At 37.1% G+C, this 27,845-nt stretch overlaps 1 protein-coding gene across 4 annotated transcripts; it reads right to left on the reverse strand.

Moving 5' to 3' along the window:
* Positions 1-52: 52 nt before the first annotated feature.
* atp8b4 (ATPase phospholipid transporting 8B4) lies at positions 53-27,792 on the reverse strand. Of its 4 annotated transcripts, XM_043227701.1 has the most exons (29): positions 27,655-27,787; positions 25,723-25,790; positions 19,171-19,266; positions 18,690-18,748; positions 17,444-17,557; positions 17,054-17,152; positions 16,889-16,950; positions 16,684-16,756; positions 15,859-15,929; positions 15,655-15,737; positions 14,240-14,398; positions 13,958-14,046; positions 13,610-13,806; positions 12,098-12,306; positions 11,970-12,013; positions 11,012-11,177; positions 10,715-10,903; positions 10,342-10,457; positions 8,313-8,477; positions 7,217-7,328; positions 7,013-7,118; positions 6,724-6,871; positions 6,286-6,469; positions 5,005-5,228; positions 4,847-4,930; positions 4,521-4,766; positions 3,847-3,985; positions 2,875-3,005; positions 53-2,329 (listed from the first exon to the last, which is right to left on the reverse strand). In XM_043227701.1, the coding sequence occupies exons 3-29, from the start codon at positions 19,244-19,246 to the stop codon at positions 2,015-2,017; spliced, it is 3,660 nt and encodes a 1,219-aa protein (XP_043083636.1). In that variant the 5' UTR covers positions 19,247-19,266; positions 25,723-25,790; positions 27,655-27,787; the 3' UTR covers positions 53-2,014. The 4 variants fall into 4 exon arrangements, with proteins under 4 accessions (XP_043083636.1, XP_043083638.1, XP_043083639.1 ...); XM_043227703.1 differs by lacking the exon at positions 19,171-19,266 and having other exon boundaries at positions 27,655-27,792; XM_043227704.1 differs by lacking the exons at positions 19,171-19,266; positions 27,655-27,787 and adding an exon at positions 25,883-25,951.
* Between the last annotated feature and the right edge of the window lie 53 nt (positions 27,793-27,845).

A 27,845-nucleotide genomic window follows, 5' to 3' on the forward strand; every position in this document is an offset into this window, starting at 1 on the left:
TATATTAATATAAATTCATATGTGCTATATGAAACATGAAGGCAGACATTGGTTTTTAAATAAATTAAACAATGGCCATTTAATGCGTATCATATAAAAAATTACAACGACTTGTATAAAAAACCCATGCATTTAAATAAAAACGATAAACAATCTGCATGGTCTTTGTTGACAAAATAGCACAGCAGAATATCGTATACATTCGTCATAAATATGTTTAACATAACATTAAAGTAACGTCAACTGTACATTCATAAACAGTTAATGTCGCACGACCCCCCTCGTCAAATAAATTATTTGATAAATATGATCTACATCAATGTAGTCAATGAGGGCAATGAACAGCCTGAATCAAAGAGAGAAAAATCGACTCGACTCGACAAACAGAACTGAACGTACTTCCTTTAACGAAAGGAAAAAACAAAAAGGCACAAAAATTCGTTCTGTAAAGAAATGCCCACTTTATAGACCTTTATATTAGATGCATGTGGAAATCTAGAAGTTCAGTCTATCGCTTGATGGAAGGCACGGCTTTGCGTAAAAGCTCAAGTTTGGTGCGCTGCATGCAAAAGCACTGACTACGATGTGGAATGTTTTTACTCTTTCTTTCTAAAAAGAGGTATATTTAAAATCTAATTTGGCATTTCAAAACCTTTTAACCCCCGTTTAATCGGTGAAAAAGCTAGAGGTTGCTTTACAACGCCACGTAGTGCAGGTTCTCTGCAGCATGGATATTAGACATCGTTAAGAGTCGTTACTCATCCGCTAGCGCGATGCATTTGGGTGCATTTCAGTAAACTTGAGTATAGATATCTGTGACGCAACTTCCAGGTCTTTAAACATATCCGTATTTAATATGCATCGCATTTATAATCCTAAACCAATGCAGATGGCTGTATCAGTGCTTCTAAGGACATAAGAGGTATTATTTCACATACGTCTACATGTTTACTCCCTTATGCTTTATTAGTATTGTTAGTATGATTTGCTGAACGTAAGTCAGCGCCTGAATCATTCACATTTGGAAGCTAATTTCCGCAACGGGATTAAAAAAATAAAAAATAAACAGGTACACGCAACTTTTATACACAACTGTATGTAGCTTATAAAACAATAACTCTAAATACATATGTTTTTTTTCTCCAGGATGACGAAAAATTTTATTTAATTTTACTTTTTCTCGAAAGTGTGGGTTTACGTTTTACAATTCAGTTTTTTCTGTCACTGAATTGAATATAAAAAGCTAACTGCTGCTTTATCTTACAATTTTCTTGTAATTTACGAGGTGTCTCGCAATTTTTGACTTCAGAGAACTAAGTTTGTATTTTTGGAATCCTGACTTTTTTTCCTCACAATTCTGAGAACAGAAGACAAAATTGTGCGATATAGCTCGGAATTGCGAGAGAAGTCAGAATTTCAAGAAATTCTAAATTGCGAGAAAAGGAATTCTTGGAAATCCAGGTTATTAAATATTTAAAAAAGGTAACTGTGGCTTAATCTCACAATTTGCAACTGGTACTTGAAATTGCAAAATTTCCTTTAGAGTTTTTTTCTTGCAAATACGGGAAAGGCAGACAGAACTGTGAGATATAAATTCAAAATAACGATTTAAAAGCCCTGAATTGCGACATGAAAAGGTCACAATGACCTGTTTTCTTTTATTTTGATCCTGCGACGGAAACAAGCTTCCAAGCGAATGCATAAAAACAAGTTCCTAAAACTCGAACTACAAAAACACTGAATATGAATTTGTGCCAGAAGAGGTAAAAGTACAAAGTGAAATCGTTGTGGAATGAACGGATGCCTTGTGAGACGTGAGCAGATGCGTGAGAAAGTGAGTGTTATCTGTGCTTCATTGTGCTGGCTCTTTGGAGTCTCCTGTGCATGTCTAGCCCTCCCGTAGTCTAGTTGTGCCCACGGCATCTCTGACAATGCATTATCATTTTCTCACATTAAAGACAGGCGCTAATTCCTCTTCTCCTTCTGTAAAGGAAGGAGGAAAAAAAACGCTCCTTTATCTGGCCTCCAAGTCTTCCACCGTTACCTCTTGGTTTTGGTCCCGTTCCCTCCTGAATCCGGTGCTGTTGGTCTCTGCATCGGTTGTGCCGCAGTTTTTCACCGCGACGGCGCCTCTTGCGGGCGAGGATAGTGGGTATGTGGAAGTGGAGGATGTGGGTACCTTCATGTTCTTGCCAGAGGTGATGAGTTCTCCGTATCCCTGCTGGTGGGCGAAAGCGTACGCCGAGCGCCGGGAACTCGTCCTGCGCACTCTCCTGAGGTTCTGTTCTTGAGGACCCTGCCTCCTAGAGGCCTGCTGAAGTAAACGTACCTGCGGCAGGGAAAACGCTTTTTAGGGTTAGTTCATCCCAAAAGTAAAGCTCTGTCATTATTTTCTCACCCTCGTGTTGTTAGACCTTTGTTCATCTTCGTCACACAAATTATGATATTTCTGATGAAATCTGAGAACTTTCTGACCCTCCATAGACAGCAACAGTGCGTGCATTAACGTAATCCGCATAAGTTGTTTACATTTCGGGGAAAGGTTGCGTATGCGTTGTAATATTTTCTAAAAAGCCAGAAGACTTAACTCGGTGGAGAAGAACAGTTGAGTAAATTCTGCAAAAAAAAAAGTATTCTTGTAGCAAAATTGAGGTTGAGCCACTGATGTCACATGGACTGCTTCAGGACCTGAATAATTTCAGTTGTGTTGCTGTCTATGAAGGTTCAGAAAGTGCTCAGATTTCAACAAAAATATCGTAATTTGCGTTCCGAAGATGAACTTATGGATTTGGGGTGAACTATACCTTTAATTGCAGTCAATGTTAAAAGGGCATGTTAATCATTTTTAATTCCCATTCTGTATAAGGCAGTAACCTTGTCAGTGTGCGTTGGATAGAGGTCAGCTTTGATGAACCGGACGGCCACCATGGGCATTATACACACGACTGTGGTGAGGAGTATGACGAGCCACACAATCTTCTGATTCAGAGAGTTACGTGCGGTACCTGCAGTCAAACACAATATGTTTACCGTCAGTAATAACAGTGGCCTAGAAAGAACCGCTCAGGGATGAATGTGTTTTTGATTAAATGCCTGAAATAAGGCCTGTTGTCAACACTTGCTCAGGATATTTTCAGCCTAGAGATCTAGGCTGACGCGAACCTGCTGGCTGTCCTGCAAAAATACATCATTGTTGCAGCGATAATCATTGATAACAAATAGCCTGACAGTCTGTTTTTTACAATGGCATCTTTAGCTTAAAGGAACACTGCACTATTTTTGAAAATAAGCTAATTTTCCAATTCCCCTAGAGTTTTGAATCCATTCAGCTGATCTCTGGGTCTAACGGAGCTTTTAGCTGCAGCTTAGCATAGATCATTGAATCTGATTAGACCGTTAGCATCTCGCTCAAAAATGACCAATGAGTTTCAATAAAAATGACCAAAGAGTTTCGATACTCTTTAAACCTTGACTAACCTAGACTATTGTAGTTACATTGTGTACCAAGACTGACGAAAAATGAAAAGTTGAGGTTTTCTCAACCGATATGGCTAGCAACTATACTCTTATTCTCATATGGCCAGACCTGGATATTGGCTGAATGGATTAGAAAACTGTAAAACCCAAATGTTTAACTCTAGGGGAGTTGTATAATTAACATATTTTTAAAATAGTGGAGTGTTTCTTTAATTGTGATGCTGCATGCAGACCAGTTAGCTGTCATTATGAAGTCCAAGACTGTATGAAACAAATATGAAGTCTTGTTTTTAAACAAATAGCTACAATGTACTATAAAGATTTAGTGCGATTCACATTCTTAGCTATGGAACATATGAATGTTCTTACCTATGAAAGGAAACTGGTTTGGGAATATGGTAAAAATGCCGTCGCTGTGCATTGCAAAAAGGATTGCGAAGTAAACAGCTAGACTTCCCCAGATAAAGAAGTGGTTAACAGCGGTCCAGTAGTTGGTGTCAAGCCCAATCTGAAACAAAATTCAATATTTTTAACACTAGAATTTAGGCTTCTTTTTATGTAATGATATATAAACACAATTACACACACACAAAAAAAAATTGCTTCAGAAGGCCTTTTTTATTATGGATGCACTTTATTGGACTCACTGCCATTAAAAAGTTTAGAAGTGCCAGGATATACGTATATATATTTTTTTATTATTATTATTTATATATTTTTTTTTCTGAAGGATGAAAGTCATATGCACCTAGGATGCTACGGGTGAACAATCATTTTAATATTATTTGCATATACAATATTTTCATGAGAATTCATTATTTTCCACCATTTTTTCCCCTCTGTGTGTGTGTATATATATATATATATATATATATATATATATATATATATATATATACACACACACACACACACACACACACACAGATTGCAATGTCAAGTTAAACAGAAATACCGTTTACATAACCTTTATGCACTGTACGTTGTCATTTATTTCTAAAGTATTTTGATGGATTGAGTGAACAGTTGTTAAATTGCCTCACCTGAACACTGACCACAATCACCAAAGAGGTTGCTATGGTTACCGCGAAAGCTTGTTGATCAGAGATGTGGGCGCCGTCATCCCGCACAGCGGTCATAAAGGCTCCGTATGGGATGAAGAAGAGGATAAATGAAGTACAGACCCCCTGCAGTGTACAGGTGAAGAACTTGCTCTTGTTGAAGAGCTGGTTCAGTTGCCCGGGTCTATACAGGTTTGGATAACGTAAACTGTACTGTTCGTTCACATCCTACAAAAAAAAATTAAAAGGCAAAGATTTCAGTTGCGTTTGGTGCTGCTACACAATGAACCAAAAACAGCTATGATTACCTGGTCAAACAGGCCCATGGCCAGAACAGGAAGTGAGGTGTAGACGATGTTGAAGAGTGTGATGAACCACTGGTCATATACCGTCTTTAAAGACAAAAACGCTATTTACAAAGCACATGCATATCCCATCCACAGCCTAAAATTAGATAAAGTTTTACCTGGGCAGAGAATCCACAGAGGAATCCGTACCAGAAGTGAACCAGCGTGAAAGCGAAGTTCTTGTAAAAGAAGTAGCAGAGGAAGTTGCACATGCGGTGGTAGGACCAGCGGCCGTGGACGAGCAGGAGACGCTGCAGGTAGCGAAACTGGGCGAAGGAATAGTCCGAGGCCAACACCGCCTGCATCCCCTCCTGTCCGCTGATGCCCACGCCAATGTGGGCCGCTGAGGGAGAGCAGAGACAGTGTGCACACATTACACATACTTACAGATCAAAAAGGCCAGCATATTTCCATAGCAACCACTCTATTAGATCAGCAGTGCATCTACACTGAATACTTCAGCCATATGGTGTACACATCACAAGCACCAGATCACACCAAGCATTAAGAGCAAAACAATGGAGATGTTTCTTCCTTTTAACTACATCTGGTCGTGCTCTCTTGCCTCTCAGGGGCGAATACGGTTGCCGCAATTCCCCTGGTATGTGTGTGTGTGTGTGTGTGTGTGTGTGTGTGTGTTAGAGAGAGAAACCATGCAAAGAGAATTGTTCAATTTAATATGATACAAATAAGATGCTGATTTTAGTTGGTCTATATTAATTATGCTTCTTAAACGAGCAGCCCGGCGGGGGCTATTGTAATAGTCTGCACTGGGGCAAGTTACACCACTAGCAGAGGCTCTCCAATCTATGAAAGAGTGCAAGATTGTGGAATACTGTGGAAAACAGAGATCATCAACGTCACATCATTAAAATAATCAGAGAAACTGGAGAAATCTCTGTGTGTAAGGAACAAGGCCGAATACCATTGTTGGAAGCCCATGGTCTTGGGGCCTCAGACGACACTGTATCACTCATCTGCATGATTCTGTCATTGACATTAATAAATGGGCCCAGGAATACTTCCAGAAACCACTGTCGGTAAACACAATCTGTCGTACCATCTGCAGATGCATCTCTATCATGAAAAAGGAAGCCATATATGAACATGGTCCACAATACCTATTGTGACCTGTGGGCCAAGGCTCATTTAAAATGGACTGTTTCAAAGTGGAAAAGTGTTCTATGGTCAGAGTCCAAATTTGACATTCTTGTTTGTGTCCTCCCGGCTAAAGAGGAGGGACACCTTTCAGCGTGTTATCAGTGTTCAGCTCAAAAGCAGCATCTCTGATGGTATGGGGGTGTATAAGTGCATATGGTATGGGCAGCTTGCATGTTTTGGAATAGATAGATAGATAGATAGATTGGCAGTGATTAGCAGGGTCATTAGTCGTGTCTTACTCTTGATCATACTGACGTCATTGGCTCCGTCTCCGATGGCGAGAGTGACGGCTCTCTTGTGTCTCTTTATGAGCTCAACCACCAGAGCTTTTTGCAGCGGAGTGACTCGACAGCAGATGACCGTCTTACACAGGCACGCCACGTCCACCAGGATCTGCTCCAGGTCTGCCTCCAAGGCATGAGCCTTCAAATAACAACACATTATCCTTACATTCAGCGCCATCTATACACTCTCAGCATGTGTTGGCAGAATTCATCCAATTAAACTCTTTCATGTCATTGGCCTCAATGACACATTTATCCAAGCAAAACCAATTTCAGCAAGAAACATTTCTAAGGATAATGCAGAACTGAATGTTCCGTTTCAGAGCTCAGCGTCACATTATTACGGCAGTAATTAAGTCAAATTCTCTTCACGATCCAGACTGAAGCCCTTACCAGACTGTGTCCGTTGATGATTAAAGCGTACTCTGCGATGATGGTCTCTTCAAAGACAGAGTCGCTCGAGTACAATTCTGTCTTTTCCATGTCAAGGCCACTGCTGAATTTGTCTTTGCCGGGTCCCATGATTCTCTCTTTAGCCAACCTGTTAACAAAGCAACAGAAAAATTTAAAATTGTCTCAATTCAAAGGGACAAAACAGCAAGAATTAAATGTTTTGAATCTCTGAATACAAAATATGTCTGAATATTTGGATTTATGCTTGAAATAGACTGTGAAATGTCACCTGAGCTCCCGTTGAACCTCAAGCATGGTGTGACCTGAGATTATAAACACCTCGTTCATGTCGTCTCTGAGCATGTTACAGGAGTAGCCGATGTTCATTGCCGTCTCTGCAACCACAAGAGGAACAAACCTTCATTACATTCTGAATCCATTAAGATTGAGCGGTCTTCAATGAATCCTACATGTTCTCATTAGCACTGGTCACCTAGCTTGTCCCCGGTGAGCACCCAGATCTTGATGTTGGCCAAGGTCAGACAGGCAATGGTCTCTGGAACTCCTTCCTGAAGTTTGTCCTCTATGGCTGTAGCCCCAAGCAGCTTCAGGAAAATCAGAAACATGTTTGTGTGAAAAGCTAACATGTTTGTGTAGAAATGTTAATAACAATAATAATATCGTTAATATACGTAAAAATGCCAAATCATAATTAAGGGTGCTGTATGTGTTCACATAGCTGTTTCTCTATAGACAATAATGCTATAGACAGTAATTCTCCTCTGAAATGTGCGTTCTGGCACCGAATGCCTTTTTTTGCTGTACCCATTTTAAAAGCAGGTTTTCAATCATATACTGCACCTTTAAATATCACAATTTGAGAACAAGAAAGAAATAATAAACCATTACTATGCATTCACTAATCAAGTGTGCTGATTTCGTGACAATCTACAAACTTATCTCATATTTTTGCTGTATAACTTACATCCTACAACAGATTTAAACAACGGTTGTCAACAGCATCGCTGAAAAGGATGTACATTTAATTACCTACAAGTACTACAAACTATATCAATGAAAATCTCAGGTACTGATTATGTGCTTTGTTTAAGTGTCTAATGTGAGCTTTAATATCATGTGTGACATTTATAGCCATACCGAAAACAACAGATTTTACCTCAGATTTACCTCAGAAGTAATTAGAACAAACCTGTACGTTAAAATCATGAACTCAATGCGAACCAACAAAGATGGTATCGGTCCCTCAGTATGTACTTTAAATTATGTTAAAGATGTTTAATACTTATAAATTAGATGATAAACTTGTCTATTTTGTTGTGAGTGGAGTGAGTTTCTGCACTTCTGATTGGTTGTGATATTTGATTGTTTCTGCTCCGTGAGTTTGGAAGATTTGGAACTATAGAGGAACAATCATCAGTTCTTAAAAGAACCATTGTTTTCTTTAGTTTGAAGAACATGGTAATAATCTAAGGAACCATTTTTATCTATAAAGACCCTAAGGTTTCAATGGATGTTAAAGGTTCTTCATGGAACCATCAATGCCATGTCAATTTTCCAGTCACATTTACCATCATGCCCAGCTCTATTTCTTCATATAGAGCCCCGAGTTTTTCTTCTCTGTTCTCCAGTGATGTGCTGGCAAACAGCAGTTTCTTCGTCCATTCGTCAAACACGTCTTCATCCAGGTCTTTGTACGCCAGCGCTAATGTTCTCAAACCCTCCCCGGCGAACTCCTGCCACACAGAAACAGTGGAAATTCATTTATCTCTAACCATGAAAATTGAAACCCAATCGGTGCTGTAAATATTTCTTCAGTGCTACACAGTTCTTTGATCTAATCAGTGAAAGCATCTACTTCCTGTTTGCAGTCGTTATCCATAAAGCTTCTGAAAGCATGCTATTTATACCCCGCTAGTGTAGCTTCTTTAGTGACGTCAGTCTGACTGCTTTTTTGAGGAGCCACAGTAAGCCATAAATGAGACATGAATGATGGACATCTTCTCATAATAAGTACAGCCTATGAGCTGCTTTTAGATCGACCAATCGAGCTGAAGACAATAGCCTCGCCTGATGCCTTATTCTTTCTTTGAATACGGTTTGAGCGGTTGATTTCACTGATTATATTCATAGCCTAAATTGCCATTTTCACATTTTCTGAGGAAAATCTCATGGTGTTCATAATAGATGTACCTTTGTTGAAGTAGCTGCATAATGCGCTGGCAAGGACAATTATGAATCACACCGCTTGGAGCCAGCAAATGTGTTTGTACGAAGCATTTTCCATCTGAAACGTCTACAAGAACCTTAATGGAATTAATCTGAATAAAATACAACCCATCTCTTCTAAGACCGAGCTTTTAGCCGAGGAGAAAATGAGACTCGTTTGCATCGATTCTGCCGCTCTTACACTCATGGTGTGCATTTGCTGTAATTTGTCATGTGGAACGGTGTTTATCTGCATCTCTGAGGGTCACAATTCACAAGCGCTTCAATAACTAAGACACTGAGTAAAATAACAAAGTGAAAAGACTTGGGGAAAAAAAACTAAAACAAAGACCTGCACATGTGAAGCTTTTTTTACATGCAGCAATTTTACATCAAACATGTTTGCTTTGGTATTGCATTCATACACCATGGTTTTACTATGGTAAATGCCAGAGAACGTGGATTTACCATGGAACTGCATCCAAATACAATGATAAATAGCATGCCTAAAAAACTTTGTATTACCATTGTAAATGCCCTCCAACATGGGCCTAACAAAATGGTTTCTACCATCATAAAGCGTTAAAATAATTTTAGCTTAGTACATACATAAAACATGGTATTAACATGGTAAATTTAAGCCTCGCAATGGTGTTGCTTCAAACTAATGCCCTAGAACATGATCTTTCCATAGTATATCATCTAAATATATTTGGCATGTATTCATAAGATGGCATTATCATGGTAAATTCCAAATAACAAAGTTTTACCATGGTTAAGCAACCAAATTTAGCATTTTTTATATACATATACTACTTATATAGTACTGCAATTACCTGCCCCTCAGTAGTGAAGTACATTATTTAAAAGAATGCAACATATTGAGTGTAAATGACACCCTTATTGGGACAAAAACCTCCTGGATTATTTCCAAAAGGATTATATCTTTTTTAAATACAAATGTTTTTATGATGTGATTTGAAATTGGAGACATTTAATCAGAAAACAGATTGTAACCCACGTCGATCTCGTCAACAGTCAAAAGATACAATGAGTAATAAAAAATATGGTTTACCATGGTGCTGCAGATGACAAAGTATTACATTATAGAGCCCAAAAACCATGGTATCACAATGGCTTACATGCCTAAAACATAGTCTTCCCATGCTATCACATACAAAAATGTTGCATTAGCATAGTAAATGTCATGAAACTGCATCCAAATGATAACGTTTTACCACAGTACATGTGAACCAAACAAGTTATTTCCATGGTAAATGCCAAAAACATGGTTTTAGTAATAGTACTGTAGTAATGCCAAATAGCCAGTACACATGGAAAAACATGGTTTTACCCCAGAAAAGGAAGGATAGCTTAGCAATGGAGACTTACATTAAGGTGCTCTGAGGTAGTAAACATAAGCTCTTCATTAGACGGGTCCAGCCTGTCGAAGAGTATTGTGTCGGCTCCTTTTGAGTAAAGCTTTAACTGCCCCTTTGGGTTCCTTACTGAGGAAGAGACAGGAAATGAGAGCGCTACTTATAAATGTCTAAGTATACAATAAAACAGTTTCAAAAGACTGGACAGCTATTGATTCCTCTATGTGAAAGGATGAATTATGCATACAGACCCATAAAAAGAAACACGTCAGGGATGATTCATAGCTTTTGTGAAATATTAAAGGTATGAAAAAAATACTAGACTAAATGATTAAAATATCCCATAGTACAAGTAATAAGAGGTGAAAAATCCAACCAGAACCTACCAATAACGCTCATTCTCTTCCGTACGTTGTTGAAGTCTAAGATGGCCAGCAGCTGATAGGTGACCGCCTGACCCATCTCATATAAAGTGATGGTCTCTGGCGTTCTGGAGCGAAACACGAAGCCGAAGTTGCGTGCAGCAGTAACCAGGGCTCCTTCATCCGGAGACTGTGCCTGATACACCAGCTCCCCTTGAACAATTCATTTCAGAGGTATTTTGGTCAAATTATTCTGCTGCGTTTATAACAACAGTGCTACTGGGATATGAAGATGTTTAAGGTGTTCGTGGTCCAGTTTACCCTCGTTTCTCTCTTCTGGCATGACGGTGTGGCAGAGCGCTAACAGACGGAAGAATTCCTGAACCAGAGGCTCTTCCAGCTTGATGGCCTCGACCAGGCTGCTGTCATGGAAACGGAATTTCCGGTCCATTAGTGGGTTGAAGGAGAAATCTACACATGGTGTTTTCTACAAGAGTCAGAGACAACAGTGACTGCCAAATAATGCACCATTTTTTATATTCTAAAATATAAGAACAAATGTTTTTAGAATAACAATTGTATGTTTTTTATTGTAATAATCATTTATGAGTGAAAAGACCTGCATATGTAAAGCTTACGATCACGAATTAGGCCAAAGAGGGTATATACCAAGGTTTACATCAGACATGGGTTTGCTTTGGTATTGGATCCAAATAGCATTGTTTTACTATGGTAAATGTCCAAGAATGTGGATATACCATGGTACTGCATCCAAATGCAACATTGCCATGGTAAATAACATGCCTAAAACTCTTGGTATTACCATTGTAAATGCCCTAAAACATGGTCCTACCATGGTATCACATCTGAACATGGAGAATGCCCAACAAAATGCTTTTTACCATGGTAATGTGTTTTGGTCATTTTAGGCTTTACTATAGCCTAGTACATGTCTAAAACATGGTATTACCACGGTAAATTCCTCTAAACATGGTCTTGCGATGGTCTTGCTTTAAACTAATGTCCTAGAACTTGATCTTACCGTGGTATATCATCTAAATAACATTGTATTACCATTATGACATTATACATCATGGCATTATTACACTGTATGCCCAAATTCAATTGCATTGCCCAGCGATATAGTTTTACCATGTTAAAGCAACCACATAACACAGTACTCCCGCAGTACACATGAAAACAAGACATTTCTTTTAATACATGTTAAATAAAATGGCTTTACAATGTCATAACAAAAAATATTTTTTTATTTCATTACCTCTGTAATATCCACTTTATGCCCAAACTCGTCATAAACATCCCCTAGACAAACAGAAACACAGCCATCAATAAATATACCCACATGTCTATAATTGTGGATGTATAGCAGGAAGTGTTCAAGCATACCGTAGGTCTTTCCATTGATGGAGCATTTATTGAACACCATAATGTTCTGGGTGAGGGTGCCTGTTTTGTCTGAGAAGATGAACTCCACCTGGCCGAGCTCCTCATTGAGGGTGGTGGTCCGTGCCTCGGCAGGAGTGTCCTTACGGCTGTAGTACATTCGTCTGTCCCAGTTTATAAAGTAACTATGGCCCAGCCGCAAAACCTCTACACTGTAATAAAATAAGTTTCATGTGAATGATTAAGACTTATTTTTGCAGTTTTATGAAAACTGCAGAGTAGAAACATATCACAAGGTGAAAAGTCTTGTTGTTGTGGTTTGTTTTTCATTAAATATGTTGTTTAACTGTCGCTAGTCCTCTAAGTCAATAAGGCATGGAAGCGAAAGCTATCAATGAACACATTTTACCTTGCAGTTCGGGGATCATAACCAATGGAAATACATTAGAAAAACATAACTAGCCACATACGACAAAATGCTTTGATAAATAAGAATTATAAAAACAAACAGTGACAAGAGATCAAGAGGTCATTGATCAAAATGAACTCATAGTGAGATTAAAAAAAGTCTAAATTATTACATAGAAATTTAAAAGTACGACATAAAAGTCAATATGACAAAAGTCAATTATGAATTGAAATAGTCAAAAATGTGAATTGTGAAATAAAGTCCTAATTATGACATAAAATCATAAATATTGTATTAAATGTGAACATATGAACATTTTGAACATTATTTTATAATTTTCACTCTTATTTCATACTTACGATTTACTAAATCTTACTTTAATTAATAAAAAAAGTCACATTTTTAATGCCATAATTATGACTTTTTATCTAATTATTTACTTTTTTCAAAATAGACTTATATGTCATAATGACTATAATGCTGAAGTTATATGGAATGTTGGATTATATGGAAAGTTGAAAGTTAATTCAGGTTGAATGTTAATTCATAATTATTACATAAAAAGCAGAACCTATGACATAAAAATGTAAATTGTGAGATAAAGCCATACTTATTATATAAAATACTGCATGAAAATGTCAACGTATGACATTGTATCTTATAATCTTCCCTCTTATTTTATAATTGTGATTTACTAAAAGATACTTTGTTAAGTAATAATTATTACGAATTTAAATGTCACAATTATGACTTTGATTTTCAAAATAGACTTTTATGTCAACATAATGCTGGAGTTATATGGAATGTTGTAAAATTGAAATAATAAGAGGTTAATGTATAATTAATTATAACACAAAAAGCATAAAAAGTCACAAAAAGTCACAACTGCAACATTAAAAAAAATATTTTACCTCATGCTTTTTATACTACCGTTTTATACTACTCAAAGCATTTTATTTGGTGGAAATGGGCTTCCATACACATATAAATATTAAAAGATTTTTGTCAACACTTTTACATGGTGTTTGAAACTAAATGGGCGTTCAATGTAAATTCTGGCTCCTGCATCAAACTAGTTCGCCAACACACTGTGTAATCTGTCCTACCTAACATATAGTGAGATGGGTACGACAGTGTTGAGGATGATAACGTAGGACCAGAAGGTCAGGAAGCCAGAGAAGACCGCATTGATGGTAAGTTCCTTCCACTGAAGATACTCCCAAAAGCTGCTGCCCACTTTCTGCTCCCAAATAGTGTTTCCTATAGCCAGTATGATCCCCATACAGATGAGAAATCCAAAGATCTGCAAAAAAACAAGGACACACTGCATCATACTTCATACGCATGCACGCCCTTTACAATAACAAAATCAGCTGCCCTTTTGAAAGCCTGCCGGCGTGAGTAAGCGAGATGCCACATGTCGATCAATCCCAGCATGCAGCTCACACACTCACCCACAGAACTAAGGTGTTCATCAGTTTATCGATGCTGGTCCGTTTGAACTTCGTCCTCCCACAGTTTTGCATCAGCTTGGTTTGAAGTCCTGACGGAGAAGAGGAAAACCCAGAAGACTCAGAGAGCGTAGCTCATCTCAGGACAGATAATGGTGTGCGTTAGGTATAGTTCATAACGTTAATTACAGACAGTCTCAGAGGAGCATCTACTCAACACAAGTAATCAATCGTCTGTGAAAATGGGCGCTCTAGGACAATTAACGGAGTCTCGAAGAGACGTACCTGCGAAGATAACCAAGCCGAAACACCACTCGGTGTTACGAAGAACACAGCCTCTCAGGAGCATTTTCTCATTGTCCAGTGGGTACTTGTTATCTTTCCAGTATAGAGTCCCTGTGAACTTGTCCAGTTTGTTGTTGGGCGGCTCACAGATGACTTCCCCTGGGAGACACGTAACAGATTATAAAAGTACATTATATTAATATAAAAACATTAAAAACGAACAAAAAAATCCTCAAAACAACGCCATTATAACTATTTTTACGCAGTGTTGCGAGCGATCTCCGAGGTGTTGATGCACGGTTCCCAAGGTGTTGCTAAGGTGTTCCAGGCAACATTGTTATCTTTACTAATCATTTTTGCTTATTTAAACGAAGCAAATAAATGAAGAGATACAATAAAATATAATACAAAAATTCTATATTTAGAAACCTGACCTGCACGGTGTTGCGGGTGGTTGTTATTGTTAACTAAAACAAAAATTTGTAACATTTCTAGTTAATTGAAATAAATTGGAAATAAAATCAAATATTTATATTACATAAAACGAATGAATAAAAATTTAAATGTAAAAAAATACAAAAGTTGCACTGACAACTAATTAAAATTAAATAAGTTTAGGTTGAAGTGAATAAAAAGCATAAAAAAGACAACAATAAAAGTATATTTTTACATTTTCTGAGGGAATGGGATAGTTGCTGCAGGCTGTTTGAGGTAGTCTTGTTTAGAACTAATGCTAAACGTTTAATCAATTGAAATAAAGCTGAAATAAATTTAATGTAAAAATTTAAATATTACACAAAAACTCTTCATGCAAAAAACCTTGGCCTACCTTGGCAACTAACTGAAATTAAGTCATTTTAATAGAAATAAGCTGAAGTTAAAAAAAATACTTTCACAAAAGGTGAATATATATATTTTTTTAATTTCTTAAAAAATACTATAACGTAATTTATGTAAAAAATAAAAAAGTCGACCAAAAGCCTGTATTGTTCTTTAGATATTTTACAGGGATTTTGCTGTCCATTTTATTATTCCCCATGCTAAAATTGCAAGTCCAGTAACTTAATTCATAACACACCACTAATAAGCCACATAATTGGAACTATCATTCATGTCTAGCATAAGCAATGTAGGATAAGTGTGTTCAAATCCCTAACCCCAATAGCAATAGTGTATGTAGCAATTTTAAGCATGCAGCGGCTATCCTCTACATTAACTTTAATGGAACTCAAGTTAAAACACTACAAATCTCATTACAAACGCTCTTTGACAGCTTCAAAAGATATGTTGAAGCACACCAGAGGCCCAGCGAGACAAAGTCACGCAGATCAATCGGATCAATGTGACGGAAGCAATAACCGTTTATGTTCTCTCATGTTGACTCAAGTTGATTTCTGTTGATGGTGCAGACTTACCATTAAAGTCTGCAAGCTTTGCAATGTCGTCCCCGAGGTCTGAGGTCACAGTCAAGGCCTGGCGCACCTTCAGGTTGGTCTCTCTGTTGGAAAGAGTCGATAACGTGTTCATATCAGGCTACAGAGTCACAAAAATCGAATTTACTGGATGTTGAACAGTCCAAAGGGAATTGACTGTCACGCATTTCACTGAAAATTCCTCACCCATCAAGCTCTGCAGTCTCGATATAGCACAGTCCATAGGGCTCACTGCTAGAGAGGAGGAGAAGGTCAGCCTGTAGACAGCAGAGAGGAGACCCTCAAAGTGGTGTAAAACTCATAAATCATGCACACACACACACACACACACACACAGAAAAATACATATGCATGCACACACATACATAGGTCAAAGACGTTAAGATGTCCACAAAAGTCATTTTTTTTGTCCATAGAAAGCACTTAAAATGTAAATAAAATGTCTACTTTAAGGTTTTAAATAAGCTTTTTTTGGAGAATAAGATGTCAAAATTTGGTTGAAATAATGTTACATTTATGTAAAAATTCAAACAATGTGCTTATTCTGACCTACAGATTAAAATATATAAAAGAATAAGGAAGCATATTAAATTTCACCATGTTTTAAATGAGTAAAGAATTTTACTAACAAATGAGCAGACTTATTGTTTTTATGGTTATTATGGTCTATGACACACATATCTATGCACACACACACACACACACACACACCCACACACAAATAAATATATAAAATAAGAATCAGAGAAAAATCCATCAGACATCAATCAGTAAATGAGTCTGGATCTTGTCAATGTTTTCATCTTTTGAAATGAATCAGTATCAGAGCAGTTTTTGACAATTAGATTTGGGTTAAATCTGCTTATAATCAGTGGAATGATATTTATGATATGGTTTGACCCTTTAGATAGTGGTTAGTACAATACTAACATATCTGCTATATCTATTATATGGTCTCTATTAAAGTTAGCCCGTTTGATTGCAGTGTATCAGGAAAAGATGAACACTTACAGCAACAAACTGATTGTTCTCAAGTTTGATGATATCACCCACTCGTACATTCATCCATTTCTCATTCTGCAACCTGAAACGGATTGGGTTTGTTCCATCGCAAATCATTTTTTATTTCCCAAAGATTTTTAAAGCACTTAAAGTTCAATAACGGCATTCCAAGAGCAAGAAAATGCTGATAAGTGGCGCTTATAAATGCACTTACTTTCCTTTGATGAGTACCTGAGACTGCCGGGTGTTGACTTGTTGATCACTTTTATGGCGGAACTGAAAGCCAATACAGATCAATCACAGCAAACATCAGCGTTTTCCCAGTTTTTCCACATTATTCAGAGTCATAATGATCAACGGGAGAAGAGTAGATTCTCACATAGTCATCGGTAGCATCTTTGACGGCTGTGATAGCCAACACCAACACCAAAGGCACAATGGTGGTGAACCACGAAAGAGAGGAGATTTCTGGAATCAACTGGAACACACATTAAAGCCATACTTCACCATTATTCTTGCTTCTGTGGAACACTAAAGACGTTTTGGACTATTTTTGCCCTTACGATAAAATAATTTTTGACAAAGCATTTTGACAATGCATTCACAGAAGAAAGGTTTGGATTGACGTTTTCGGTTTTGAACGTGATTTTTTGGGCCTTTTTAATTAGCAACCATGAAATTCAGGATCAAGCTTCTAAACGAGTCTCCAGATTTATCTTCAGTGCACTAATCTTGTAATTTCACAAGTGACCTTAAAAAGCTGGCAAACCTGCAGTATCAGCAGAACCAGGAAGTAGGCGTTCGCGAAACGTTGAAACTGTTCGAACAAGTTAACGGGCAGGAAGGAGAAAACGTTGTATTTTGCCGTCTTGATGCGGTTGTCCTGGGGGAAAATTACACAGATGAAAAATAATCATAATTCAGATTTTTTTAGAACAACAAAAGTTGACCGAAGTGCTTTATACACTACTGGTCGCTTTATACACTAAGTAAGATTGATAGGGTAAGATTTTTTGATGTTTTTAAAAAGAAAACTTTTATGCTCACCACTGCTGTATTTATTTGATCAAAAAATAAAAACAGGAATAATGTCTAATATTATTACAATTATTTGAACGTTAAATGCAAAGCAAAATGTTCAGCATCATTACATATAGAATCATTATAATTACAATCATAATGATACTAGTGCTGTCAAACGATTAATCCAAAATAACAGTTTTGTTTACATCACAGATATGTATGTATATTTTTGTGGAAATTATGATGCATTTAAGACATTGAAACACTTTTAGTAAACTTGTACTTAAAGCATTTATATACAGTGCGTTATAAAAGTAGTTTTAATGCATTAATTATGCCTTTTAATGCACTTTATGATGCATTGTACGTGCATATCATGAATAATTGTAACAGTTAATGCATTATAACACTTAACAATTACACTTTGCACATTAAATTTGGTTATAATTATTAACGACAAGGTATCACGTATTAAAGTGCACATTATGAATAATTATAATCAATGCATTATACCCTTTAATAACCATTAATAAAAGGCTTTAAGTAAAGTGTTACCACATATGACCATCTGATGAATAGGAAGTTTAAAATAATTAATTTGAAGTATAAATGTTTTGTTACATTATAAATGTACTATTCCTTGACCCCAAACTTGACATTTAAAATGTTAAAGTGAACACATTCTATAAATACAAATGTCCTTGTTCAATAAACATGATCAGACTGAATCCATATTACTGCAAATCCATTCAGATATAAACCGTTCGCCATACAATAGGGTGTTATCCATAAATACATTCATGTCGTATTTCACGAATGGTCCAACTAATTAGTTCTTCAAATGAAATTTAAAACAAGCGGTCACATTATGAAACCATTAAGATTTGTTCTAACAGAAAAACATCAGCAGGATATTATGATTAATAGTTTTTTTTTACAAAAAACTGTTATCCATAACACATTTTACATTAAAAGTCAATAACAAGACTCACAGCGTAACTGAACCGCTCGTTGTAGTCGCGATCGTTGGCTCGAACATGTCGTTCCTCCTCTACAGTGAAAGAGAAGTTTAGTTTAGTAAACTATTAGTAAGATCAGAGGCACCATCAAGTACACGTCCATAAAAAGCTTACATAACAACATGCACCCACAACCCAAACCCTCATGCGCATCTCAGTTCCAGTATCTGTTTGTCCAATAAACCAATGCTCCTTTTACTCAATTACTAAGTAACCATAAGTGTGCTGGATATTTTCCAAAACCACTAACAGCCACGTCCCGGGAGCGATGTCTATGAGATCATCAGCGAATATCATCCAGCAAACGAGGAAAGTAAAAATAGAAAGATGGTAAACGAGAAGCTATCATCGATTCTCCTGGTCGACGTTTCCATAGATGTAATCCAGCTCTTCCAGTACACATCCCTCGTTTATCATCTCGCCCTCCCAATCCCACAAGTCCTTGCAGCTCTACCTTGTCCGGGTGATTTCGAGCGCTGGTTCCAACCTCCTCTCCACGGTACTAACATCCAAAGCCATCGCAGCGCCATTGCCTGTTTGCAATGTCATTCTTCGAGCGGCACAAACAAACGTTCAGGCGTTAGATTCAACTCATTAGAACTTCACAGAGACAGTCAAAGCATGAAGTCTGGGGTTCTGCTTTCTTTTGGGCAGCTAGGTTGGTGGGTACGGGGCAGACGTTGACGGCACTTGTCTGTGATCGCGAGAGATTGTGGAATTTCTTCGCCTGCAGGGTTTACGCTCATTAGAAAAAGCTACTCCTAATCATTTACCAGCTCTTCAGAAGTTAGTGAAGCGCCTGCCAATATAAACACAGGTCTGGCTTTTGCAAAAGCCCGGATTACTCTGATGGTCCTCTTTCATTTTTGGTTAATTCAAAAGGTTTTAGAGATAAAAGTATAAACAGCACCGTTGTGAAATTTCATTAAAATGAGATAACAACCCTAACATATCACCCTTTATGAAAAATACGTCGTATATGCTGGATTCAACATTATGAAGTATGCAAATGTAATACTTTATTATTTCATTTTAATTATAGTTTAGTATATTTATGTTAATAGTAATATTTTACATGATTATGCACAACATTTTTGTTTTTTTTCATGGAATAAATTCAGCTTTTATTCAGCAAGCAAGCATTTAACTGACATGTTGACTTAACAACATATTTGTTTATGTTAAAGGTATTTTCTATCCCTAACACTAAACCTACTTCTCATACAAAACGTTCTGCAGTTTTGGTTTTTCAAAAACACGGTTTTTGTGTATACATTTTTGTATAATGACACCTTTAATTAACCATATAAACCTGTACACACACACATTAAAAAACAAATATGACCTCACGTTGTGTCCATCACGTTTAAACACTGCCTCCAAAACTTTGATTAGATTTTCTGTTTCTGCATCCATAGCAAGCATTTTGATAGGAAAGGATGACCAATGCGAAAAACAAATGAAAACTGCATACGAGAATTGCGGACTCAGTGTGCAAAGACCTTTAAGCCCCGCTCACACCAAGGATGATAACTATTAAGATAGCAATAAAGGTATATTTCTAAACAAAATTCTCAGTATTAACTGTTAGTCCGCACCACAGCTAAAACAATCAAAGCACAGAGAAACAATATCATTGGAATCACTCACAGAATATTGTTTTCCAGCTGACGAAAGAAACAAACACTGACGCCCAATCAGAATCCATCCTGCTATCACAAGCTCGAGAATTTAAAGTGACAGGTGAATAAACAGGTGATATCATTTGCAGGTATGGACACACATATTGTTATCATTATAGTTATCGTTCCTAGTGTGAACGAGGCTTTACTCTGTACTTTTGCATAGACTTCAGGTTAGATGTTGAAAATGAGGCTGTGAGGGATAGACAAGGTCCTACGTCATGCCACTTTCACAACTCACAACTTTAAAAACTGTTTTCTAGAGTTTACATGAAGTTTTTTTTCAGAAAGACATTAAAGATGTTGTTAAACAGAAGTACAATCCACTGAACATATTGCACTTCAGTCCCTCAAAGCCTCGTTTTGACTTACGTCAAAAATTAAACATGGCACTAGCCTGACTAAGGTCTCTTACCGCATGTTTCATCATCTCTCTCAAATGTAAATAAGTTAAAAGAAGTCCTGCCCACTGCATGACATTTAAATATATCAGCCGTGGCATATCAAAATCTCTACAAGCTATTGGATTTCATATTTCTACAGTTAACATCACACCACACCAGCCCTGTGTACAGCACACAGTAGCTCAGAAAATGAGATGAGAAAAGTGTGACTGTAGAGCGCAGTGTTACATTGTTCTTGTTACTGGGTGCTTTTTGAGAAACAACAGGAGACCAAAGCCTCCATTAGCTCTCTATTTATTTTATTGCTGTCAGAGAAGCACTGTAAAGTACAAAACAGGGCATTGCTTTTGTCTAAGTATGTGATCAAACTAAGAATTTGCACCAGAATTGGCATCAGGACGAATGCAGGGTTGTTATCGGTAAAATGATTTCTACGGTACATTTAGGAAAAATCATTATTGACGTTTTTTTCTCTTTACAATAACTTGAACGCTTGCAGCATGGCATATTGCATCCTCGATCTCATATTTATGTATGTGTGATTCAACAGCTGAACGGTGGACCTACAGTTCTACTGTACAACACGGGCGATGTTCTTTGTGTTACCGTAACATCACGGTTACGCGAAACATTAATCATTACGACATAATCCATCCGAATCGATCCAAATATGTGATTCTGGGCTTGGATCCAGATTATATTTTTGCTGAGGGTCACGTTATATCACTGCCCGAACAGCGCTCACTCCAGACTCCAGTATTGCTAAACGTCATATTCTTAGCCAGACTGCTGTGTGCTGAAGAGGAACTGGAACTACACAAGACTTACCAATCGAGTGAGTCCCTATAGATGAAATCCTACACTGGTTGCCTTCCTGACAGCAGAAAAGATCAAACTAACAGTTGCCTTGGTGGACAATAAGATGGTGAAAAATCCTATTACACTAAAGGAGAGACCCAAGCCACATCAACAGAACTTAATATGAGAGTCTTAGGGAAAACAATTAAGCAACCACCCTGGAAACAACAAAGCTACTCACTATAAACCACTCAAAACACTTTAAAACACCTGGCAACCAGCCAGAACACCCTAGAAATGGCATCGCAACATCCCACACCTATAGCAGGGGAATGTAGGAAAATATTGGGAAAAATCTTGTTTAGTTCTGTTTTACTCAGAATCCGATTACAGGAAAACCACAGAAGCTGTACCACAACTTCAAGAAAATCACTTCAACATTTTTTTGGTTGAGCAAGGTGACTCATGCAAGACGCAGACACTAAGAATACCTTCTTTTCTCTAAAAGCCACTAACCAGTCACCCTTTACCAGAGCAGCCTGGTAAATCATTTATGCATTAGTTTTTATTGGTTCGTTGACTGCTCTGGCTTTGTGAAACCTGAGAATTGTTTCCTCATTTAACTCAGGTGCTACAACCGTCATCAACCTTAAATAATTGAACAGTTTCCACACCCAGAGATGCACCAGATGAGTTTATACTCAGTTCACACATTTGCCCCAAGGTATAAAGTCACATACAACTTCCCTTAACTCCAAAAACTACTGCTAGCTACTATGGTTCATGTAAAAACAAAACCGTGTCGTTACCCAGTTCTTTACTGAATAGGATTTTTGATTTAAGCTATCTGGTTCTGCTGAGAATTTCTTGACACCACGTTATACGTTATCATACAAATCACCTACTTGTGTTCTAGGTTTATAAAGCAGAAATACATTGATTCAAAAGTATAAAAAGCTGCTTCCTCCTCACTGATGCAGTTAACCCATAATTTGACTTTTTAGACCAACCATGGATGATGTTAGTAATGCCAGAATTGGTTTGCTTCCTAAAGAAAACGGTGTCTGAACACTCCACTTTTAAAAAAAGTTGCTCACGCTGCCGTACAATGGGTACAACCGGCGCAATGATATTACGCAGAGCTGTTTGCACAGGAAGCGTGCCTTGCAACCATGGAGGCATTTGTGAGAGACACTGCGCAATATCACTGTGCTTGCAGCAAAGTTCCTTCAATATTACGCTGGAATAAGAGCAAAGTCAAGCCTATAGAAAATCACAACTTTTCATTGATGTACTACAAAAGAGTCAAGTTTTAAATAGTAAAAATATTGAAACTCTTTGGTCATTTTTGAGTGTGATGCTAACGGTCTAATTAGATTCAATGATCTATGCTACGCTAACGCTAAAAGTGCCGCCGCCAGACTTGGAGAATGGATTCAAAAACGATAAAACTCAACTGTTTAAGTTTTGGGGAGTTGAAAAATAAGCCTATTTTCAAAAATAGCGCAGTGTTCCTTTAAGCGTTTAAGAGTATTTTCTTGTTTTATGAACACTTAAAGGGTTAGTTCAACCCAAAATGAAAATTCTGTCAATAATGACCTCAAGTCGTTCCATAAGACCTTCATCATCTTCGGAACGCAAATTAAGATACTTTTGATTAAATCAGAGATCTATCTGACTCTATGATAATTATTATTATTATTATGAAGAATTATAAAAAAAGATTTACACTGACACTTAAATACAGAAAACTGTATTTTTTTTTACACAAATCCTGAAGGGCAAAGTATCCTTTGGTTTTCATGAATACTTAAGCCAAGAGCATTATTAGTTTTTTAAGTGAACACTTAAGCCCAACCGATCCACCTTATTTTTAACAAAAACTTAATGCCAACATATTCTTTAATAGAGTTGCATACAACATGCATTATGTAAATTTCATCTATTTTTCTCCAGTACTCAGTAACTATTGATCTAATTATTGTTGCATCTCCAGTGGTTAGTTGTCCATCTCATCTGCTTTTTTTAACTCTAAAACAACAGTGTTACCAACTTGTGGAAAAACTAGCGCAAACAAATTCAAGGTGCACAAGTGGACTGAGCATCTAGGGAGTAGAAATATCTGCCTGTGCACGTACACTACAAGTGTACTATACTGACAACAAAATTTATACCCTGCACACTGAACACTTACTCTAGCATGCCAAAGTATCCTAAAAATTGCTAATAGTCTTTTGGTTATGTCATAACAGTCTTCATTTGCTTCTAGCTAATGCTAGTCAGATGCAGAACAGTTTTTCATTGTAGCATTTTAGCGGACATCAAAATGTTTCGAATTAGTGCATAAGGTATATTAGCACGATGGGTTAAAAACTTTTGGTTATAACTAATTCGTAACAGTTAAAGTTGGCTTTCCTCTTTCGAATTTGCACAAGGGCTCCTTGACAAACGTTTCAGCAATTATGGAAATTACAGTGCAATTTACAGTACAAAGAGCGTTCACAAAATGTTTAAATGACCTCTGTGACTAACACACGGAGGCGTGTGTATTCTTCCTGTTTGTGTACTTGACCACTTAAACACACACACACACACACAAAAAAGTCAACCGTCGGGCAACAATCTTACAACACAGCCAACTTCTCCCTTTTTAACATTATCGTATTACAACAGCTATGGTCTCAACACACAAGAAAGATACCTGCAGGTCTCACGCTCATGTCCCCTCAGTTATGAGCGCTGGTATGTAAGTGATATCCATCCAGTCGCCTAAATCTTGTTTTTAAAGAGATAAAATACCGAACTGCCTCTGCCGCCCAAGGGCAAGAAACGATCTGCGGTTTATACAAGGTCAAAGAGGCAAAACTTTACGTCAGTGGCGGATCCGTTACCTTCGCCTACCCATAATCACTCACACAGACGCGTAGTGCACTTCACGTAAGCATCCCTATAGCAGCAAAGCGCCTGCTTTATCTCTGCGGACCAGCAGATGAGGGAATAAAGGGACAATGAGTGAGGTCACAGGAAGAGGATACAAACTGTCGCTGCTTTTAAAGCCCTAATTAACTATTTCTGAGGCTCGAAACCAGTTTCGTTTGTTTATGTGCGAGTGAAACCGAGAGCAGCAGCAACAATCACACAAGGAGGGTGTCATCAAGGTTTCTAGGCAACAAGACCTGAGAAGAGCAGGAGACCTCAGCTCAAACGCATGCCGTCGTTGAATCCCGGAGCTAACAATAAACATATTAAATGCAGAACTTCGGTACGGACTAACAGGGCTGGCCTTTTGTTCAGCAGAATCTGATCTGGTCAACTGAAAAGGCTATAATTATTAGTCTGGGCTGGATCATGTGACTGGGTGTAAATTTAGGTTACTGTTAAAGAGAAGTAACTGCCCAAGAGAAAGCATCATATTTCACCCCAAATGAAAAGAAAAAAAAAGTATATATTGCAAATTTAGAATATATACAAAACACATCATTGCTTTTTTTGTTTATTATTTGTGTGTTTTATTTTATTTTTTGCATTGTGATTATATTTTTTTACATATTTTTGGGAGTTTTCTGTTTCTGTTATTACTGTAATAACATGATTTTTTATAAAATAAAGTAAAAATGTATTTAATCAACATGAATTAAATAGTTGTTTAATTATAGTTTAAGTACGTATTTTTTGCATCATGGTCTTGAAAATAATGCCACGTTAATGTTTTTATGTTTTAATGTTTTTAATCACTTCTCAGAAATCACTTAAAAAGCTCAATAAATGCTAAAAATACTTATTTTAAAAGTATATATTGAAAATGTATAATATACACAAAAATGTAGCACTGCATTTTTATTCATTTATTTATTTATGTATTTTCATTACCATTATTGTTGTTTATTATTTATGTATTCTCATTACTGTGATTATACGCTCTTTTGTAATAAAATAAAAATAAATAAACATTTACTTAATCAGCTTAAAAATATTTTTATAGCATAGCAATTTGTAATAATTTCTCAACAATTACGTTAAGTTCAATAAATGCTCAATGTAATATATATATATTCACTGTTAGTGTTAATGTGGTTTTAGACTAGTCCATTTCCTTTGTTTTTGTTCAGTAACTGTACTAACCAATGAGAACGTCCTTCTTCCAAACTGCCATAACATCAGGCCATCTCCGACGGGTCCTACGGGTTTCTCTGAAAAACATGGCAGGAAAACAAGTGTGAATCAAACCTATTAGTTTCCACTAAGCACCATGCGATCTTCCTCATATGAACAACAAGATTACATCGATGGTGATTTTATACAAAGAGGCAGATAATCACCGACTCCCCGATTCCAGACAAAACACTTCCCTATAAAGCAATAATACGCTCCACAAAGGCTTGTTTACTCTCATTGGGAATCGTATCAGCTGATCGTCCAGTCACACGGCGCGGTGTAATTGTCTTTTTAGGTAGCACGCAGTTCTCGCTGTTTTGAACGTCTGACGCACGCCGTGTCTCTTCCCCCACACCGTCCTAATGAGAGCCCAGCGGAGCTGCAGCCAGGAAACCCGTCAGGTCTCTGGGAACACGCTCGCTCTTCGGGGAACACTGCGGTAAACACAGGTGATCCCGCTGCAGTGTCCTGCCATATGCTGGCTTCGCGTGACAAAACCACCGGTGGAGAAGGCAGAAAGGGCCTCTATAGGACTGAACGTAGCTGTGGAAGGCTCGTAAGCTTCTCTGTTTTAGTGCGTGGGAAGGTTCGCTGAAAATAAATGTGACTTGGAAGACCCCGGCGGTGAACACTTTGCATGCCTTCTTTTTGTTTATACACCTGATACTGTATGTATCGTCAACTCATTAATAAAGGCCGCTGAACTATGTAATAAAGAACACCATTCCTAGATGTGCAGTGTTTGGCTGAAAGTCTGTAAGCAGTATAGAGGCATCTGACATACTGACCCAACGTGACTCTAGAGCTCTACACACCAAAATAAATGTGACTATAGACTCTCATATATTTACAGTCGTATCCTCTGCCTATCAATAAACCTGCAAGGGAATGAAAGTATGGAATATCATTTGAGAAAATACTGTGGAAGTTTTGCCAAATATGGATCCATATAACATGCCAAGACACAAATAATATATATATATATATATATATATATATATATATATATATATATATATATATATATATATATATATATATATATATAATAAACAGCTATTTATGATACATGTTTTAAAGTAATAAAAATAACACATACACATACATATATGCATGGATATATATATATATATATATATATATATATATATATATATATATATATATATATATATATATATATTAATATATACAATAATTATATTTGAAGTAATTAAAACTAAACTAGATCCATGATTATTTAAATTAAATGTATTAATCAGAAAATATTTATTACCATTTCAACGATTTAATAATAATTAGCATTATTCTCGCTGTTATTGTTATTGTTTTATACTAATGGACTACCATCATATTACAACACAGATATATTTGAAAGCACAAAAAGTTATGTTTCACCCATATTTACTTTTACATAAACATAAATACATTTAAAGCAATAAAAAAACAATTATTGTATAGTTACATATTGTACATATCACACTAGGTATATTCTAAATACAATTACATACATTAAAAAAACTATAATTATAGTTATATATATTATATATATTTACAACATTTTTAGTTAAAATAAACCTTCAAAGTACACTATTACCATTATTCAATGACTAAACAGACAGATTAATCAGACCCAAGCTAAAAGATCTGTTGTACCTTACAGCCCAATAATGGAAAGTCAATTAGTCAGCCTTAAGTGGCACATACAGTGGATATAAAATACGATCGATAGTTACAATAAATCTTACATAAAGGATTTGCAACAGAATAAGACAATACTATGCCCGTGCACGACAGACAGTCGCATATCTGCTAGGAAGCTCATAACTGCGGTGTATCAGTGCAGCTCATTGACTAGCACCACATCACGATCCGCTACAAACAACAGACAGCGCTCACCGGCAACATGCTCCATCCACTCATCTGCGGCTCTGCTGCGGAGACCGGGTGGAGTAACGATAAAGGCAGAAAACGGCGAGCAGTCGCCTGAAAATCAGCCTCCTGCTCGCTCGCGCTCGAGCTCTGCCGACCGCGCGCGCGCGCACGCACACACACACGCGCGCACAAACGGCCGTTTTGCGGAAGGTTAC

The sequence above is a fragment of the Puntigrus tetrazona genome, chromosome 25 (assembly GCF_018831695.1).
Source record: "Puntigrus tetrazona isolate hp1 chromosome 25, ASM1883169v1, whole genome shotgun sequence".
Lineage (NCBI taxonomy): Eukaryota > Metazoa > Chordata > Actinopteri > Cypriniformes > Cyprinidae > Puntigrus > Puntigrus tetrazona.

Bases quoted from the DNA above. Each gene is read 5' to 3' on its own strand.
- atp8b4 (XM_043227701.1), bottom strand. From the start codon at position 19,246: ATGGCGCTGCGATGGCTTTGGATGTTAGTACCGTGGAGAGGAGGTTGG. The intron at 17,558-18,689 runs GTGAGTCTTGTT...ATTTTCCCCCAG, and splicing joins ACGAGCGGTTCAGTTACGCT to GACAACCGCATCAAGACGGC. The intron at 6,872-7,012 runs GTGACATTTCAC...CTTTGTTAACAG, and splicing joins GAGGTTCAACGGGAGCTCAG to GTTGGCTAAAGAGAGAATCA.